Genomic DNA, 19,956 nt, shown 5'->3' on the forward strand with positions numbered 1-19,956 from the left:
TTTGAATTTGTTAATTACACCTGTACTTGACTACTCGAAACCATTTACTTGGTTCATCCAATCTGGTTGTCTATCGTCATTTTTATTTGCGTCTTTAATTCGCTGAGCAAGAATTTGCCTCCAATGTGTGAAGGACATTTTAAATCATTTTTTACTTAATAAATAAATACATTAAAATTTATTGCATTTCAAACTGCACCAAGTTCAGAAATAACGGTAAATAATCAGATTGGATAAACCAAGCAGATCGTCTCTTATTTATATAAGAAAAATCACTTCCTTTCCGATTCACGATTTTTGGAATACCTATAATGTATACACTATATAAGATATTAATTTATAAAATTTTTAATAATGAGTACCTAAATGTTATGCTATTAATTCATAATATGAATTCAGAAGCACATAGCTTATCCAGTTTTTTTATTAATTATAATATCAAAAAAGAGGCGCGCATAAAATATTTCAAAACTTGCCTAAATAATAAAAATAATATAAACTTTTTATTTAATTCTGAAAGCTTTCAGCATGATTACATATAATCATTATACATATAATCAAAGGATTCTCTCAGAGACAGAAGTGCGAGACATGGACGAAGAATTTGAATAAGCAACTGCAACTGTCAAGAATAGTGAACGATTCTTCTCTTCATTCTCGTACAATCACGGAGCGGAAATGACGCGTACGAATAAAGGAAGGGATCGTAAGAACGATGAACAAGGAGGAATGGCGATGTCCCGTCGTTCTCTGTCCCTGTGATTTCTTCTCTCTCGCTTTTCTTCACTTCCATCCTCTTCACAACCTGCTGATTCTGTTTGCTCTGCGATGTCCCTTGCGGGGTTGATTGCACCATCTGACAGCTCTATTCCGTGCACGTTGACCATAACCGAATTAGGGAGTAATTAGTTTACATAAAATTACACCAACCGACTCCGCCCTTTTCCACCCATGCACTCTTGCGCCCATTTCTCCAACCCTCCGTCTTCCGGATCGACCGGTCGGCCGATTACACCTACGGAGCACCTGTCTATCGCGGTCGACACGCCAACACGCTCGAAAGCCTATCACCCAGCTTGCTACGCAATTTCATTATCGGTGATTTAGTTGAACGCATCCCGCACGGGGCGTTGCGCCGCGCGGCCGGAAGTGTCGGGATGTGCCGGTGGTTTATGAGCTGTATGATGCTCGCTCACACGCGCAAGGGGCAAAATCGGAAATGTAATTGTCGGCGATCATAACCGAGCCTGCGCGTTTCTACATCATTCGAAATAATATAATGAATGTTCACGATTTTATTAAAAAACATAAACTTTTGATATTTTCTTCAGAACTTTATGGTATTTATACAGAGGCGGCACTAAGTATATAGGCGCTCCCATACAATATTTAAATTAACTCTTAATTAAAAAAGATCCTACATTTGCTATATAATGATCCAATATCCGATAGAAGAATTTGTTTCCGCAGGAGACAAAAATGTCACTAGATAGAAAACGAATTCTTTCATTTAATATCATTTTGTTTTTGTACGCAAAAACTGTCCTACATTAGAAATTATATTATATCGAAACTATATTATGTCTAAATTAAAAGTAGAATTATTCATTATAATAAAGCAAATGTGTATCATAACATTTAAATTTACGTATCTATTGTTTTAGAAAATTTATAAAATTCTTCGATGTGATTTTTTTTTTAATTAATGATAAATTTGGAAACTTCTAGTCAAAAGTTGATCAATAGTAAAAACCATTAAAATTATTTATCTAGCACTAGAAATGGAAGAAAAAAAACATTTCTGCTGCATAGATTTTGGTGTGATCGGTTTTCCGATGTCATATATTACTGTATTATTTTTTTATATCATATAACAATGTAATTTTAAATAAACTTTTCACATTAAAATAATACATAAATATATATAAAAATTTTTGACAAAATTGACAGACTTCTCTAGAATTCATAATATATACTATATATGAAATCAATACAAAGTGTTCTCATATAAAGCAGTTCATATAAAGCAAATTTACAGTAGTATAAAGCAAATTTACAGTTCATATAAAGCAAATTTACAGTAGTACAGTAGTAATGGTAGTGAACAAGAAATGTGTTAAATTAACACTAAAATTAAAATAGTGCGGCGCCCTAAACTCAAATGGGTGTGTATCCAATTAGATACGAGTACACGTAGCAAAGTGTAGTAAGAACCCATAGTATACTTCATCAGCTGAAACTCGTATAAGCTCATATAAATTCTTTTCATTTTTATACATAATTATATTTGCAATGCATAATTTGCATATCTTTTACATCACGACAGTGACTGTAAGATGTTTGTCATGCGCGCATTTGTACCGCGCAGGTTGCATCTCCTGACGTACATCTCATATTCATAGACTCAAACGCAGGGCAACATGTTTCACGAGCAATTCCTCCGGCATCCGATATCCCGTAAAATATGCATGCGTGTTATCATTACCGCTCTACGTGGTGCATCATTCTCGTGCGGAGGCGATCATACAGACGGTAATGCCAATAACACGCTTCAACGATATACATATTACCCGCGAATACGCTCCGATATGAATAATTTTTAAACCGCAAGCTTGATCGGGTCACGAAAAATTGCGCTGCCGTTCGCTTTTGAGTGACATGTAGTCTACGTAGATTTGTACACTAATATGAGAAAAAAATGTCTGAAAAAATGTTTAAAAAGAACGAATTGGAAGGTTCTGATCATTTTAATTTGATTATAAAATCCTGATTATCTTAATTAGATTCATAATAGATTCATAATAGATTCAATCAGAAAATTCTGATTTGTCTATTTTTAACCAAAATTTCAACTAATGCAATCAGACTCTTTTTCCAGCGTATTATCAAAATAGACGCATAGAATTTCTCTCCTTTCTCTTCGCAAATATGTCATCTAACAGGCTTACATCCATTGTGAAGTCTGTCAAGAACGTAATAGATGTCACATCCGTATGTACGTACAGTTCTTCATAAGCGAGAGTTCAGCGTGATGACCTCTTTTATTATTGCTATTTTACGGAAAGGTCAGTTTGGTCTTAAAGTTCGAAGCATGCTGTGTAATTAACGACATATCCGATAAGAAATAAATACCGGTATCCCATGCCCTTCGCCTTTACGAAGCATGCTTTTGCGCGAAGGATTAACGCGTCATTCGCAAGTCACTTCTATGAGGATGCCGTACAATCGGTCCGTTAATACATTAGTGTGAACAATAAGATAGTGTTTCTACCGAGCTGAAACACCGAGTCGGTGTGATAACGCCATTACAAAGGTCACTGTCGTGACTGTCCCCCTTCTCCGTCGACGAAGCGAGAGAAGCGGGTGGCTGGTCGGGGGTCAGGGGTTGCTGCAACCTGCCGGCAACTACCCTCCTGCCGGATCCCGACATCGCTCTCTCCTGTATTCATGAACTTGAACGTGACCGTTAGTGGCTCGATGAGTCGTATCCGCGCGACTTGCATACGCGCGGAGGAGAGATTATCTGCCACGACTGGAATCTACTTCTCTCGACTTCGCGATTAGCTACGTCTGCAACAAAAAGATTTCTCACCTCTAGGGGTCTAACTGTACATTATCTTCAGAGCGCTATGAAGTACATTCTTAATTACATAACGCAGATTAATTGCATTTATACTACGGTTGAATTATTTAACAATCTTGGGAAATTTTCTCTTTTAAATTTGACGCTGACAAAGAGAGAACGCGACGTGATAATAATCGATTTCGACGAAACTCATTGTAGCGATAGGTTTGTATGTCAAATAGTACTGGTAAAGAGATATGATGCGCTTCTCAAGCGTTTGTGAGAAAATCGATTAAAAATTATTAAAAATCATTGAATATTGGTTTTTAATCATTTTTTACTCAAATACATAAAGTTCTGAGAATTTTAATTTTTTAATATCGTATTTTTATACGACAAACAAAAATTGATAAAAAATTCTAAAAAAATTCTATAAGAAGAAAATAAATAATTTTTATCTCTTGCAGGTTTTTTTGTAAAGTTGATAGTGTTTAAGTAAAAAATTATTGAAGATCAATATTCGGCAAACTTTTTAAGATTTTCTCACAAACTTGAAAAGCGCATTAAATCCCTTTATCCAGTATCACTTGACATGCAGACCGTTACAATGAGTTTTGTTGCAATCGATTATTACGTCACGTCCTCTCCTTGTGAAACAAAAACTTTGTAAAATTTTTATTGAAAATTTAATTGGTCTTCTGTAATAAGTAATTTTTATTAATTTTTTTATTTCTCTTTGATAATTTAAAATTGAAATTACACATATCTGTATTCGAATTTGAATCTAATTTGTCCTTCTATATTATTGATATTTTTCAAAACTGAAATGCCTTAAAATTATCTATTAATTAAATATCTATAATATAAAGTCTCATGCAGATGCGCTTATATAGCGATTTTGGTTGGTCGCATTAATACGCATTAGTGCATATTAAAACCAATATTGTACACTGATTTAATCTGAATATAAAAATAAAATGTAAATATTTTGAATAAAATACATATTTTACTTAAAAGTACAATAAAATGTATTGAGGATTTAAATACACAACTTTATGTCAATTTATGTACGATAGTTTTAATATGCATCAGAGTGCGCACTAAACGCGTCTAATCGAATTCGCTATTAAATAAATGTATTTATATTAAAATGCAATATTAATATTATACACATTTATGACATAGCGTAGATGTTTGGTTCAGTAGGTGTCTATTAATTTTATGTCTGTATTTTTAAAATATACTTATTGTTGGAAGATACAAAAAAATGTATCTATAAATACAATACATACATAATAAGTAGTACAATCTGAAAGAAGAAATGGAAGAAGAAAAACTAAAGATGTATAATGTAAAAAAATACATAAAAATTAAAAATAACTATATTAATATATTTTCCTTTATTATTACAAATATAGATATGTATATTATTTTTTTATAATTTCTGCAGATTGGATTCAGATTGAAATATGAAATATCACGTAATTGATAAGAATGCATAGATTGCTTTATTGATCTAACAATGATACTCTTTTCAGAAAAGTTTGGATAACGTCAATTCTGTTTTTTTCAAGTTTCTTATAAATATATTTAAGCTGTATAAACGAAGAAAACACAGAGGGTTGATGCACACTGCGATACATCGTAAATGAAAACACAAAGCCGCATCTAAACAAAGGACAGACTGCTTAAAACAATGACAACTTTATAAATGATAAATGCGTCAGGGAATACTCGAAAAGCATTCTTTGATCTTGTTTTATGAGTCATTAAACATGTAAAATAAACCGATTAAATATGTCTATCCAAGAATGCTAATTTTATTAGTAGTAATTGTTATATAATACAATTACACGAACTGGTAAATTTGCAATAATGCGCATACAGTCAGTTTGCACAGAAATGTTTTTGTCCACCCTCATTAAATGTGAAATGTCAACCAGTATCAACACATTTTAATTAACCAAGCTCTTTATCTCATTTACCATAACCAAAAGACTAACTGACTGCAGTTTCCCAATTTATTAAATTTTCGTACAGTCTCAAGCAATTGTATTTTCGTGTAACACACATGCGTTCGATATTCAACAGTTGTAGTCCTTAGCTAGAAAACCATTCCGAAGTCTGTCTGAAGAAGACGAAGAGAAGAAGAAGAAGAAGAAGAACAAGTCTGTCTGGAAGAGCAGACTTCTTGTTTTTCTACTTCAAAAGTCTCCAACAGGAACAACTGTGCTTCCTCTTAGAGGTTGTTATTGACGCACTTCGGATGTATAGTAGAACAACTTCGAATGGGAGACGGTTTCTTTTGTACATACATGTACCTTATTGCAAGTTGAGAAGTTGAAACACCCTTTTATAAAGTGAATGTTTTTTTCAAATTATAGAAATTAAAAGAGAAAAAGAAAAAGAAAAACTATTATTGATACGAGTTGTATTGTTATTACGTTTTACTCGTATATGAAAGTTTGTATATGAAAGTATTTCAATCACTCTTATTCTTAATGCTATTGTTTGGATATAATGTATTTATGTTAATTTCTTTATTTATAAATTGTTTGGATGCAATTTCGTGTAATTAAACATTACCAGGTGGCGTGTGCCGCTGCAAAGAAGGTCAAATGAAAGCAACATAATCTAACTTAAGGCTGCAGAATACCAGCATTTTTGTCCTTCTCGCAACTTAACCCCTTCTACGTCATCCCCGGCGGGATTAAAGATACTGAGAATGCGGAACCTCAGCCTCGAAAGGGCCTCGGAAAGTGAGACAAGTTTAATCCCCTGGCTGTAATTACGCCGTATTCCCAGGCTAAAAATATTTCGAAGCCCGAGGAAAGGATAAATGGTCAGAATGTGAGGGACGGTCAATTAAGCGCGACTTTGTGCTTTCGTCTGGATTTCCCGCGTGATTTTCGCTCTCTCAGCATTTATCGTTCTGTGTTGTCCATTTACGAGAGAATCGGAAACACTCGGACGAACACGTGGGATCCCGACGGTTTACGCTCGTTTTGATCCACTGAATCCGACAGCTTGCTAATTTAAACGTTTTCTCATAGCATTAAATTTATTTTACTTAAAATATCTCTTTTTATTTACATCAATGTATTAATATTTAAAATCAAATAATTTCACATTAAACAAATCTGATAAAAAATTGGTAACATAATTTCTCCTTCTAAATTTGAAGATTACAATCTATCACAAAAGAGCTCTTTAATTCCATCATTTAACATCGAAAATAATTGTAATTAAAATTTAACCATTCAATATGAATTGCCGATATTGTAGCGTAATATTATATCTGAGCGAATATTATGTCAAACGGCAAAGTTTCGTCAAGAGCTCATTAACTAAAAGCAATTACTGAGACAGACAGATTTAATTTTCCGTCGACGATAAAATTAATTCAGTGCGGCATTCATCTAGTATCTATAGGATATTAACACAATAAATTTTGTATAAAAAAGATCAATTCAACGATGCATGATACCTATTTAATGTATTAATCTAAAGATGTATAATAAAAATAAAAAATTAATTCTTTTATTATAAAAATAAAGAAATGTAAGCAAGTTACATTACTACAAACACATAAAATTTGTAATGACTATTGCTAATAAATAATGACTATTGTTAATAAAAAAAAACTATTGTAATAAATTTCTTGCTTTTTTCATATTATTTATTAAAATTAGAAATGTTTATATAATAAAAAAATGTATGTACAAATGACACAAAAAAAATTTAATATAGCAGGTTTTTCCTATATGATTTTATATTTTATTATTTATATATTACATTTATATAATACAATTTGAAATTGTTTTCAAAGTATACATAATGCTTATGGATACACGTAATAACAAAGTAAAATAGCGCCGAATATTCGAATATTTTTTTTAATATTACAGTAAATGACAATAAAATCTTGTTTTCTGTTATTACGTATTCGATCGAATCAATAATGTTCGCACGAAGTTCAAAGGTTACTATAATAAAAGCGGCAGGAAAGAAAGCGGAACCAATAAGAAACAGATCAAGACAAAAACGAAACTTGAGAGAACCTCAGAAGCGCCTTACGATAAATCGTGGAAAAAAAAGACCTTATCAATGTTGGAGACAGAGGGGAGTGAATTGTTCCGGACAAGGAATCGATATATCGGTATTTTTTCGCACTTCAATATCTATTCAGAACTTTTTTAGAAACTTCCGTGAAAGCTGTAGTAAGTGAAAGTTTAATTAACCGGAACATATGAGAAGAAATTTAACTAAAAATTGTAGCATTGCACTAAAAATGTAATTATATTAATTAATCATGAAATGTATCAAATAAAAATCAAGCAAATACTTTAAATTTAACTGAATAACTGTTTTCATTAAATTTTTACTAATAATTTTATTTTTACAATTATTCATTGTAATTTATGTAACTCTATTGATTAGTGCATAGAAAAGAAATCTATTAACATTATTAGCTAGTAGCAATCTAATTAGAAGTAATTTTGTTAATATTGTTATAATAATAATCGTTGCAATTAAATAAGTATGTCATTCTTGTTTTAAACTTTTTTGTTTGTTTCATTAAAACTGCTATTGATTAAGATTATTTTTATTTAAACAAATGTTACATTTTTAAGTAGACAAACATTACAACATCATATTTCCGTGTATTTAGGAGTGTAATGTTTCTAAACTGTAACTAAAAAATTGCAACAATCACATTGAATATAATATCTTTATTAATTTTCATTTTTTCACAAATAAATGATTATTTAGTGTTGATCAAATATAACGTAAAGCGACGGTCGATACCATGATGACACTTATCTCTTTTGAAACACTCTGTGACGAGATTCTTCGAGGGTCACTCGATCGAAGAAACGTTTCGTGATGCTATTGTCCCTTTACAAGCGCACCATCGTAATGCTTTACTGTATGCAATAAAACCAGTTATAAAGCAGGATATCGCAAAAAAAATTACCTAGCAGGTGGCTACAGGATAATTGAATCGACTCACGTCTTGCAAAAAAAATTTAAAAATTCCGAAAACAGCCATGTATTAAATGATGAAGACTCTCTCTCTCTCTCTCATCAGAGTTCACAAATATATACAGATACTGTTAAAAATCATATTAATCATTAACAACAATATAATTAAAAACATTATTTTTAAAAATAATATTCATTATTATAAATACAATATATGTATTATTTTTTATAATATATTCTTTTCTCAAAACTCTTGTTAGAAATATTTACACAATGAGATTTTCAAACAGAAGAATACGAAATGTAAAATAATATTTAAATACATTGAATATTTTATGTGTAGATTCATGATTTTGTGTAACTAAAAAAATTTATGGAGAGTTTTTTCGATATCTATATTATATTTTTTACTTAAATAGATATTTTATTACAGATACCATATGGAGGACCGATTTGGACTGGATGGTGATACATCGCGATCGCTTAGTGTTACTAAGTTTTATGAATCCGATCGGCAACTTGAGTACTGGTTCAGTAACTTCTCAATCTTTTATAACTCCAGATGATGATATTAATGAGAACCTCGATGAATTAACCACTCCAATACCTACAACAAACATGGTGCTTCCCGATGCTGTAGAGGCTCGTATCGAGACAACTACTAGATTCTTAACCGTTCTTCATCCAATCACAGATCCACCTTTATCCTACACTACTTCGATCCCTAGTACGATCCCCAGCAAGTCTACGACGAACGCTGAAACGACTTCAACAACTCTAAAAACGATATCGCTCCCAAAAAACAGTACTGCAAGACGTCCAACCGCAAGACCCATCACTAGGAACGCAAGTTCGAAAGGTAGATCGAAGGCAAAGAATTTTATGAGGTTATCCACCACGGCTAAACCTGCCAGAGTCGTCGAAGGAAACATGACGGCTCAAAGTATGTCGTTAACAATGAACAGTCTGGCTGATCTTGATCATCCCGAAAACTTGAATCTGGAACTTCAAACAGGTAAACCAGTCTATTAACCTCCATATCAAATTGTAACGCATTTAATTTTTTTATTTTCAAATTATTTAACAGCAATGCAATAAAATTAATATGTCAGAAAAATTCTTAAATTTTCTAAAATTTTAAAATGTTTTATGAATCACTTGTTATATAACATTTACAAAAATACAAGAACGTTATTTGTTTGTATTTTTATACATATTACGTAATAAGTAATCCAATAAAATATTGTATTTTTATATACTTTTTATATTTTGAAAAGATATTAATGCATATTATTTTTATTGTAACTTATGTGTAGCAATTTGCATTAAAAATTATTATACGTAATAAAACTTTTTTACCTTCAGAAAATTCATTAAAATATTTTAATATATGTTACTGAGAACTTTTTGCATATATATCAAAATATGTATTTTATGCATAAGTGTAAAATCTTTTCAACCATAAAATTATAAAAAACTATGTTTACAATTTAAAGATATAAAAATATAAAATGTGTAGTATTTATTTGATAAGATGTAAAATGAAAGTGTTAATTACTTCTGTCTCAAAATGAGAGAAATAAAAAAATATCTCTATAGCAAAAATTAATAAAGCTACATTACAAAAACAATAAAAATAATTATTGAAATACACCATAAAGAAACAAAAAAGCATTTTATTTTTTTATAAATGACGATACAAAAATATAAAACAAAACAATAAAATAAGAACGTTATACTTTTCACAATACCTTGTAAAATAATGCGCCGAATAGTTAAATTTGATTCAACCACACTTTGATAGAATAAATAGCGTGAAAATACGCTCGTTCAAAACGGGACTATTTCTATGTCGCATACTTTATTTTTCAGCCGAGTCATACGGTCCGATTACTCTAGAATATCTCAATTACGCCACCGCGCTCGGCGTCTATTCAGTAAGATACCCCGCCGTCTTCTGGTCATGCAACAAAGCATTGGGCACGATTTTCAGTCTGCAGTTGGTCGTAAATTCAGCGCAGAGTCTGCTGGCTTACGCTGGAATGTCCGTCCTTTACAAGGTAAGCAACGCAAAGTATTCAATGCCAGTTAAAACTCACAGGAAACTTCAGTAGCGTCTCAGTCGGCCTGCTCTCGCTTATACGAGATATTCTTGCGGATACAAGAAAACTTAATAAAAGTTAATAAAACGCCAAGGATCTGAGAAACGTCGGAAGTCCTCGAGAAATGTATCGTGAAATACGACGTCTTATTTGAAAAACCTCAGAACATTAGTATAAGTAGAAAGAGAAACTTTTAAAAATTTAGAAAGAAAATGTGAAGCCTTTACTAAAATTGGTACAATAACACAAATCTAAAGTTTTGGAATTCATTATTTGTTATTTTGAAGAATGGTTAATCCTTTAACTTTTTGTATATCTACATAGATAATATCATTTATGTTCTGAAGAAAAAATTTATTTTTAACAATAATAATTATATTTAGACATTTTTTTCTTCATAATTATAATAGCAATATATTTTTATTTATATATATTTTTTTTATATTTATATATATATTTTTAGGTTCAGGTGGTAGGTGCCTTGAAGGTCTTGCCGCATCTTCGGCATCGCACCGTGCCGACAACCAGTACAATTTCGACAATATTTGGAGATTCTTACTTTCTACTAGATCCTCCAGTAACTCTCGTGCTCTTTGCTCTCTTGTCCTTTTTAGTGCTCTGCTCCAGCATGGTCATGTACTTCTACGCTCATGGCAGGTAAATATTTAACATGTTATGCACGAGCCCATATTTCGATTAAACTCTAGCTGTGATTACTTGCCGGGATTTTCTTTCGCGAAGGAAATTATTCTGGTCCATCCGTTATCAGATAAGAGAGAACGGAACAAATTTACTCTTTAGATTACATCGAGGATCATCGAAAGCGTTGAACCAAATGTTTATCAAATGTTTTATTTGAAAATACGAAAATGTACTTACAATTAGTATCTAATAATATAACGATATATTTAATAATTACACTAATCTACGAATTTATATTTTGGAATCATTGCCTGAACAAACGTAATCCGTTTTTTCGAACTGAATAAATCTCTTTTCTAAATTTATTTATCACGTCATAATTTTAAGAAAAATGTATCAAAGAGATAAAAAATAACGATTTTTAAAGTTTTTGTGATGTTGTAATACTGGCAACAAATTTTTGTTTAATTTACAAGGGAAAGATCCCCCTCCGATTTTAATGAGCTTTTAATGTTTTGTAGATGAAAATAAGATAAAACGTATTTGTTTATACATGCATTGTCGCATTTTTAAGGAATAAAACATTAATTTAAAAAATTTTTTTTTTTAAGCGAATATCATCGAAACCATAAAAGATAGAAAAAAATGTTTGAAACGGAAGTTGAACTATTTTAAGAGTACTTAATAATTGCAATTAAAAATTTTGTATCTATTTTATTTTTTGTTTAAACAAAATTTTTTTAATTGTTACTATAAAGTATTCTTGAAATTATTTAACTTTTATTTCAAAGGGTTTTTAAAATTTTTTTCATAGTATCGATAATATTTGTTTCGAAAAAAATCCGGTTTTTTTAAAGGGATGTTTTATCTCTTAAAAGTGCGATAAGCTACATATAAAAAATCCATATCTGTTATTTTCTACAAAACAACATATTAAAGCTTATCAAAATCAGAGAAGATTCCTTTCCTTATGAATTAAAAGACATAAAATTTCTCTTGTAAATCAAGATGAAATATAAAATTGATAAAATATAATATAGCTATTGTCAAAATGCTATATCTCGGAAATAAAAAATTATACCGAAAAAACCAAATATATTTTACAGTTAAAGTTACTTTTGCGTGACATTAATAAAATTTTTTTTTTAATTTTGACAAATTTTGATATTCAAAAAATGAATATAGATACGGAGATAATTCACAAAACACATAACTCTTATATAGAAAATATCAGCGATAGTTTTAAAAGTTTTGCTTTTTGATTCGTACCGTTTTTCTCAAAATTGTGACGTGATGATCATTTAGAAAATGGATTTGTATTTGGCAGACATAAATACTTTAAGAAACAGCTAAACTGTTGAAACATTTTTTTATCGTAAACTGACGTAGACTGATGTCATTTATACTTTTCTTATAATTTATCTCTTCTTTATTAAACACAACAAAATTTTTATAAAGTTCATTGAACTCCGTAGTTTTTACGTTCCATTTATCCATCTTTTATCTGACTTGCTAATTCGTTAATTTGAAACAGCATTTGTACGCGTAAGTCAGATGATCGTGCTCCCCGATACTGTTATTATTCAGTATGAAACTCAATGGTTTCCTCCTTATAATACAGCCCAATCCTCCTTTCTGAGCTTTCCCAGCATCCAACAAAGGATAACAATTAACAGTTACATTGGTATCGCAGGATATCTTTTAAAGGAATCTTTAAAAGAAATAACGTTTCCATTTAAGTCCTTTTAATTAAAAAAATAAAAATAATTAAAAGTAGTCCGCATTAAACAAGGAAGGAAGAAATATGTTTTTTTAACTTAGCTACATCTAAAAATGTATAAATTACAAAATAGATTTATTGTGAAATTGTGTGTGATTCAAAACGGATTAAATTCTTTGCAGTATTTCAGAGAAGCAATATTATAAAATCAAAATGTAATTTATAGCTTTATATCCTGGCATGCGTTGTGCAGGTTTACGGCGTTCTTGAATCAGGAACGTGAACGTCGCGTGATCCTGTCGAAGGATAGCCGCGAGGGCAACGGTTGGGTCTATCTACCTCATTGCGCCGCGTTCGTCGTGTTCCTGGCAATCGTGATCTGCGGTGCGCCGTTGCTCTATGATTTCACGGTGGTGTATCGCGGTAGCCTGGACGGTGCCATTCTTGCCTGTATCGTCGGTATGATCCTGCATCTTCTCCTCTGGCTGCTACTCTGGATATTCCTCACCATCAAGCAACGATGGACGTTCAAGTTGCGCGTGACCATCGGACGCGCCACTGTGAGGTCCGCGAGGTCGGTCAAACTTGTGACCGACGTCGACTTACTCTCGGCGAGGGACGACGACGATGGCACCAACGCGCCGTTGCTCGTCGTCGGTAACGGCAGGACTTACACTATCGCCGACAGTTCGCCAAAGAGAGCCATCATGAGTGTAATACAGAAGGCCGCCATAGAGAGAAAAGCGCGATCGCAAGGTAACAGAAACGTTCTGACAAAGAGCACCTTTCGGAAACCGGTAAATCGGATTTTTACTCTTACCGGACAACACGTCAACTTTTCTTTCAGCGCGCCACTTGAAAAATGATATTTTTGAATGATTGAATTGTTTTATATCCGATTACACTTTCTGCAACAATTTCTTTTAAGAATGAGTGCTTTTCTCTTTTTCTTTTTTGCCTGAAGCCGAAAAGACAGCGGATACGAATTGTCGGGCAGAATGAACCACGTAGCTTCAATTCTGATGAAAGTACGCGCGGCTAATACCTGAAAGCGATTTATCCTTTTCCGTGCCGATTGCAGGTGGAAACGTCGATGGAGTCGACGGCGAATCGACAGCTGACGGTGATGAGCAGATCTACTGGCTTAGACCGAAATTACGTCCCTCGCCTACACAATCCCCGAGCGACACCAGTGGTGCACCGACGTCCGATAAGGGCTGGCTGAACAAGAAGCTCAAGCATAAGGTCACCTTTAACGACCTGCCTAGTACGTCAGGCTCGCGGTAACTACCCTCCTCCCTCCTCTTGGTGTCTTTGTATCTGTTTCTATGCTTTCACCACTTTGTCTACGTTACACTACGTTGTAATACAAGTAGCGCTTTATCCATATTTTTTATTGCGTTTGAAGTATTAAATACTTATGAAATGGAATCTTTCAAACGGTTACAATTAGATTATGGTAGTATTTCTTTTCTCTTCTCTTCGCATCTTCGTAAGATGAAAGAATATTCCCCAAGTAAAACAATGTATGGCAGTATGTATACAACACACACACACACACACACACATACACACACACACACACACACACACATATATACAAGTGTGTAGTACAACTTGTATATATGTATATTGATAAGCTTGAGCTTTATTTCAGTAAAGCACGATGTACTATAATTATCGAACATTCTATCTTCTTATCCTCACAATTTGCTACGTATATGTATAATATTCACCTTAAATAGTACAAGTTGTGCTTCTTTATATTCTACTAACTTCTTGTGTCATCTATTATTGTTATCAATATTCAAATGCCTTGAATTCAAATATTTCGAACTATTTCTTTTTACTTTCAATATCTTGTCATCGTTTATGTGCGTTAGTGTACGGATTTCAAAGTTTTCAAGAATTTCTTTACATTTCACCTTTGTTTATCTGTCTGTGTATACCCATATCTATTCCGCTTGATATGTTTTATCCAAACCTATCATTCTGTCACTGTTTCTCCATCCTTCTTGAATTTCTTCGGCAATTGCTGTGTACGCATGGAGAAATAGGACGCTATTTGACTGTTACGTTTGATTTCTAGTAATAAGGGAAAAGCCAGACGAGGCGTCGCTGACGGCGGGCCTGACGATGACGGAGATTACGCCACGTTACGCGAATTACCGTTAATCACCTCGCTGGATCCTGCCGATGATTCTACCTCTGAAGAAAATAAGGTAAAATATATATATATATATATATATAACTATATATATATATATGTAAATAGAATATTATATATATATATATTATATATATATATATATCGATAAGTTATTCTTTATTCATAGAAAAAAGAACTATTTAGATTATTTTTCCGTACGTCGAAAGTAGAAGGTATATATTTTTAAGAACATCCTATACATACATTCATTGTTTGGATAAAACATCCTTTTCTTTTAAAGAATTCATCATTTTATTGTGTTTTATTTGATTGCACTGAATACGCTTTCGTCACATTTCTCATCGCTTTTAATTTAGAGATTTTCTTTGCTTTTGACAGTGGCAAAGATGGCCGATAAGTCGTAGGAACAGTATACCTAAATTCAGGAATGTAAGATATATACAAAAATATTTCTGTATTTTTACGTAACATCAATTAACTATGTGTGATGTTTCTGATTGTCCACTAACTTAATCTTGTAAATATAAGTATGTTTATTAGAAATTTATTAGAATATTAGGTATAATAAGCATGACTTAAATATATCATGCTTTATTTATAATATTTACAATGTTATTATAAAATAATGTATTTTTGATATGTATAACTCTACATAAATTAATAATTTATATAATTGACATACGCGTAATAAATAAATTAATGTCTTTTAATATATGTTAATGTGCAAAATAACAGATGTTTTCTAAAATATATATAGTAAGAGCAAAAAGTAATTACAGTGAGAGTAAAAAGGAAATTTGTTATAAAAAAAATCTTATTTATAGAAAATAAACATTAATTAGCAATTTTATACAATGAATACATTCTGTTTTAACACAAACAAACGAGCTTTGCATATATTCCTAATTTTAGAAGCTAAATTTCTCGTCTGTACGAATACTTTTTAAGCATTCAAACAATACAATTTTTAATTTTTGCTTATTTTTCGGATGATATATTTTGTATAACACATTTTTTTTGGTATATATATATATATATATAATTTTAAAAAACATACAGTCTATTTTATTCTTTATGAATAAATGGTTAATTATCCAACAAGAAATGATCATCAATTAAATCAAATGAAATCAAATTCATGTTGAAATAATCGTATTTATATCAATTCGACATCAATTTGATGTCTTATTTCTCGCTGGATAATATTTACTTTATAAAAATAAAGTCTTTTTAAAAAATATTTTCTCTACGAATACTTTTTGCACTTACTGTAAATATACATATACATAAAAATATATATATTATATATAGATATATATAAGGTTTGCAAAACTACACAGATTTTTCATAGCTTAACAGTTAGATGTGCAGCCTAACTATCTATTTCGCAACTTTAGTTTTAAAAATGATTTTTGTTTACTAACATTCTTATCGCTAAGCGCATGAAACCAAAACTACGTCTTCTCTCGAATACTAACAATGCCGCCTTTTGACAGTTGCTCGAGTGCGTGAACGACGATCAAGTGACTTACTACGCGAGTGCGAGTCGCGATCTACAACCGTCGGAAGGTGATCCTTCGCCTCTTCTGACCCCAGATCCTCTACCCGATCCCGCAGAAGAACCGCTTCCATTGCCACCCCCGACTCCAACATCCGCACCAACTACCGATATTGTCACGGCGCCATTAACTACAAATGCCCAGGTACTAACAACCTTAACTACGCACTGTCTGCTCTCAGAGAAAGACATAGGAGGTAGCAACTATAAAAATGACAACTATACAAGTTTTATATATAAAATTGTACACTCAATTGAAAAACTATTTTATAATTATTGCAAGTATGTATATTAATTATATATATATAAAGCTATTAAATTCTAAATATATAAAACTTGTATAGTTGTTACCTTTATAATTACTATCATTATGTATTTCTCTGAGTGTGATTCACGTAGACGAGGACACGAGACTATCGTTGCATTCGTAATGTACTCGAATCAATTGACGATTAAGGGCCAGTTGTTCCATTTTTCACATAAATTATGTGGTAATTTTTCTAATGGATAAAAGAGTAAAAAAGTAAGAACATGAGAGAGTAAGAGAGTTAGAGAGTGAACTGAAGTTTATCAAAAGGTGGAACAATCCAGTTTAAGAATGTGAAATTATGTATTAACATACTACTGGATAACTGGACATTTTTTAGAAATCCAATTTTTTTGAATAGCAACGACAATCTTATTCACCGTTTGCAATGTTTAAGACCTCGCACGTCACTCCATATTATCCCTATATCCTGTGTAGCCAAAAAAAGAATGAAACTGCAGTTTGTTATAAAGAAGACTACACGTAGTTACTTCAACGTATCTTTGTGCATCGTCTTTCCCTGTGATATGTATTTTCGCGCTATATGTATGTTTTCGTCGCTTTTACAACACTGCAACCAGAACCGCAAATCGTAACTCAACGATGGAACTTTCCAGATGAACGGCGGGCAGACGCCGCGATGCCTGCGCCGTGCGGATTCGGGGATGCCGCATGATGAGTTGACACCACGCTCGGACTCCTCGAACTCGCCACCCTTGGACACGGTAGGCAGTGGTGGTGGTGCCGGTTCGGTAACCGGTCACAGCAACACCAGTAGCAACAGCGAAACGTCGAGCGGCGTGCACAGTAACGCAAGTAACGCCAGCAACGCCAGCCACAGTAGCTCCCAGCGTCGGGCGACCAGCGTGGACGACCTAACCGGAGAGCCGCGCGAGGAGCCGCGCGAGCAATGGCGCAGCTGCTCCCTTCAGCGTGGTACACAGCCACCCTCAGCGAATATGACGTTCTCACCGCCCAACAGTCGCCCTGGCACCAGTCAATCCTTCTCCTCGCCGCAATACGTAAACCATGTGCCGCCGTACAGTAATGCTGTTAACGAGATTGGCTCCGGCTGTCCGGCAGTCATCCTGGAGAACCCAAATGAGGCGACGGTCGTGATCCGTCGCAAGCTCTCGAGAACGAAGCTCACGGATCCGTTGAATCCGAATGAGGAACCGTTTGGTCGATCCACCAATATGAGGATGACTTCCTTCACCGAGAGCAACGATATTCGCATACAGGCCTCCTCGGCAACTTTGCCGCATTATCCTACACAGCCTATCGTCACCTATCCTCACTGCTCCACGATGCCGCTGCCGCATGCGTCCCATAGTGTGGCCACGGCGAACATGAGCGGTGGCTCCACCGGCAGCTGCGGATCCGTGCCAAGGCACACCTTCGTGCCTCCGCAGGTCCACTCCACTATGCCAGCACATACGACTCTTCCGTCGCATCATAATGGCGTCAGGCTGCTCCACGCTAACGTCGTTGGCCCTAACAATCCCTTCGTCAAGAGATTCCCGCCGGTGCAGTTGCATACTCAACCCTGGGCCCTGCCGGGCCATCATACCTTCCCTCAAATACCGCAAAGCAACAACAAGCTCACGGCCACCGCGCAAATCAGACAGAGCGATCGAGACTCCGCGAACTTCTCCATGGCTAGCAGCGGGGATTCCGACACATGTTTACCGCACTAAGACTCCAGAACTGCTGGTAGTCATGAATTCGAATCGCGTTAGGTGATATCTGGTATTTTCGTAATGATATTTTCGTGATGACAAATGACATCGGAGAGCAGTTTCCAGGCATGGCGTACCGATGTCACGATTATGATCTCCCCAAATGCTTATAAATGAAAATGATAGAAATGTAATAGGCAAAGGGTAGAGAAAAAAGAGAAAGATACCTTTTTGCGCAAACTCGAGACAAGTATATCTCTAATATCTTGCTTTGAAATCAATAAATCTCTAAGATTCACGCGAAATTGAAATACACATTTAGTACACTGCATTGTCAGTATGGATCATTAGAGAAGAAGCTTTTACGTATTTCATATCGTATGCTCAAATACTGAAATTTTAAGAAAATTAATCGGATTAAGGTTGAAACAACATATCAATTTTTGTCATTTAACGTACAATAATGGCATAATATATGGCATTCCTTAAAAGATACGGGTTATCTATATTTTTTATAATCTGATCTCAATACATCGATCAGATTTTGCCCGATTATTTATGTAAGTGCATCTATGATATTAATATAGAGTTTATTGCATAAATTGCATACAAATGAGAAAAATTTAATTTATTTGAATGAGCAACGTGCGCCAATATAAATACGTAAAAAAAAACAAATTGAGTCTAAATTATTATATACGTATATCTTACGGATAGCCTACGAAGATAATTGTAATTAAAAGACATCAATTCCGTTACATACATATCTTATACGTTGTGATTATATATGTCCTATTTTATCTTTAATCTCACAGCAATAAAGAGAGATATTTAAAACAAATAGTGATATAAACAATAAAACAATACATGACTTAAGAAATTTTCATCCTGGTTAACTGCAAAATAGTTCTAAATCATGCAACAATAAGTAATTACCGCAAAATATAAGTAATGCACATACTATATATCACAATTTAAAGGAAAGTTAAACAGATTAATAATTAAAAATATGTATAAGTAATAATAAATCTCTCTCTCGAGTTTGCGCGAATATCTCTCGGTACGTATCGACTTATGCTTATAGCTGAAATCATCTTTCTCATTTTCCTATCGCGAGACAAAAGTGTTTGAAGGAGAATCAGAGAACGAAGAAGATCAGCATTTGCTGCATTTAATGCCGCAAGGAAACGGCAGGCGAGAGTGAGAATAACGTAGTTATCCCATTTT

At 33.3% G+C, this 19,956-nt stretch overlaps 1 protein-coding gene across 2 annotated transcripts in view; it reads left to right on the forward strand.

The window, feature by feature from the left end:
• Positions 1–19,026, forward strand: part of LOC108748408 (protein tincar) — a 42,373-nt gene extending 23,347 nt beyond the window's left edge. The window contains exons 5-12 of one of the 2 annotated variants that reach the window (XM_018486568.1): positions 8,985–9,566; positions 10,424–10,611; positions 11,117–11,310; positions 13,269–13,771; positions 14,097–14,298; positions 15,105–15,237; positions 15,564–15,614; positions 17,668–19,026. In XM_018486568.1, coding sequence (XP_018342070.1) covers positions 8,985–9,566; positions 10,424–10,611; positions 11,117–11,310; positions 13,269–13,771; positions 14,097–14,298; positions 15,105–15,237; positions 15,564–15,614; positions 17,668–18,747 — 2,933 coding nt within the window. In that variant the 3' untranslated portion in view covers positions 18,748–19,026. Of the gene's footprint in view, positions 1–8,984; positions 9,567–10,423; positions 10,612–11,116; positions 11,311–13,268; positions 13,772–14,096; positions 14,299–15,104; positions 15,238–15,563; positions 15,615–16,681; positions 16,889–17,667 lie in introns of both variants that reach the window. The other variant, XM_018486566.1, reaches the window with a different exon arrangement.
• Positions 19,027–19,956: the final 930 nt, after the last annotated feature.

Source organism: Trachymyrmex septentrionalis, unplaced genomic scaffold (assembly GCF_001594115.1).
Source record: "Trachymyrmex septentrionalis isolate Tsep2-gDNA-1 unplaced genomic scaffold, Tsep1.0 scaffold22, whole genome shotgun sequence".
Lineage (NCBI taxonomy): Eukaryota > Metazoa > Arthropoda > Insecta > Hymenoptera > Formicidae > Trachymyrmex > Trachymyrmex septentrionalis.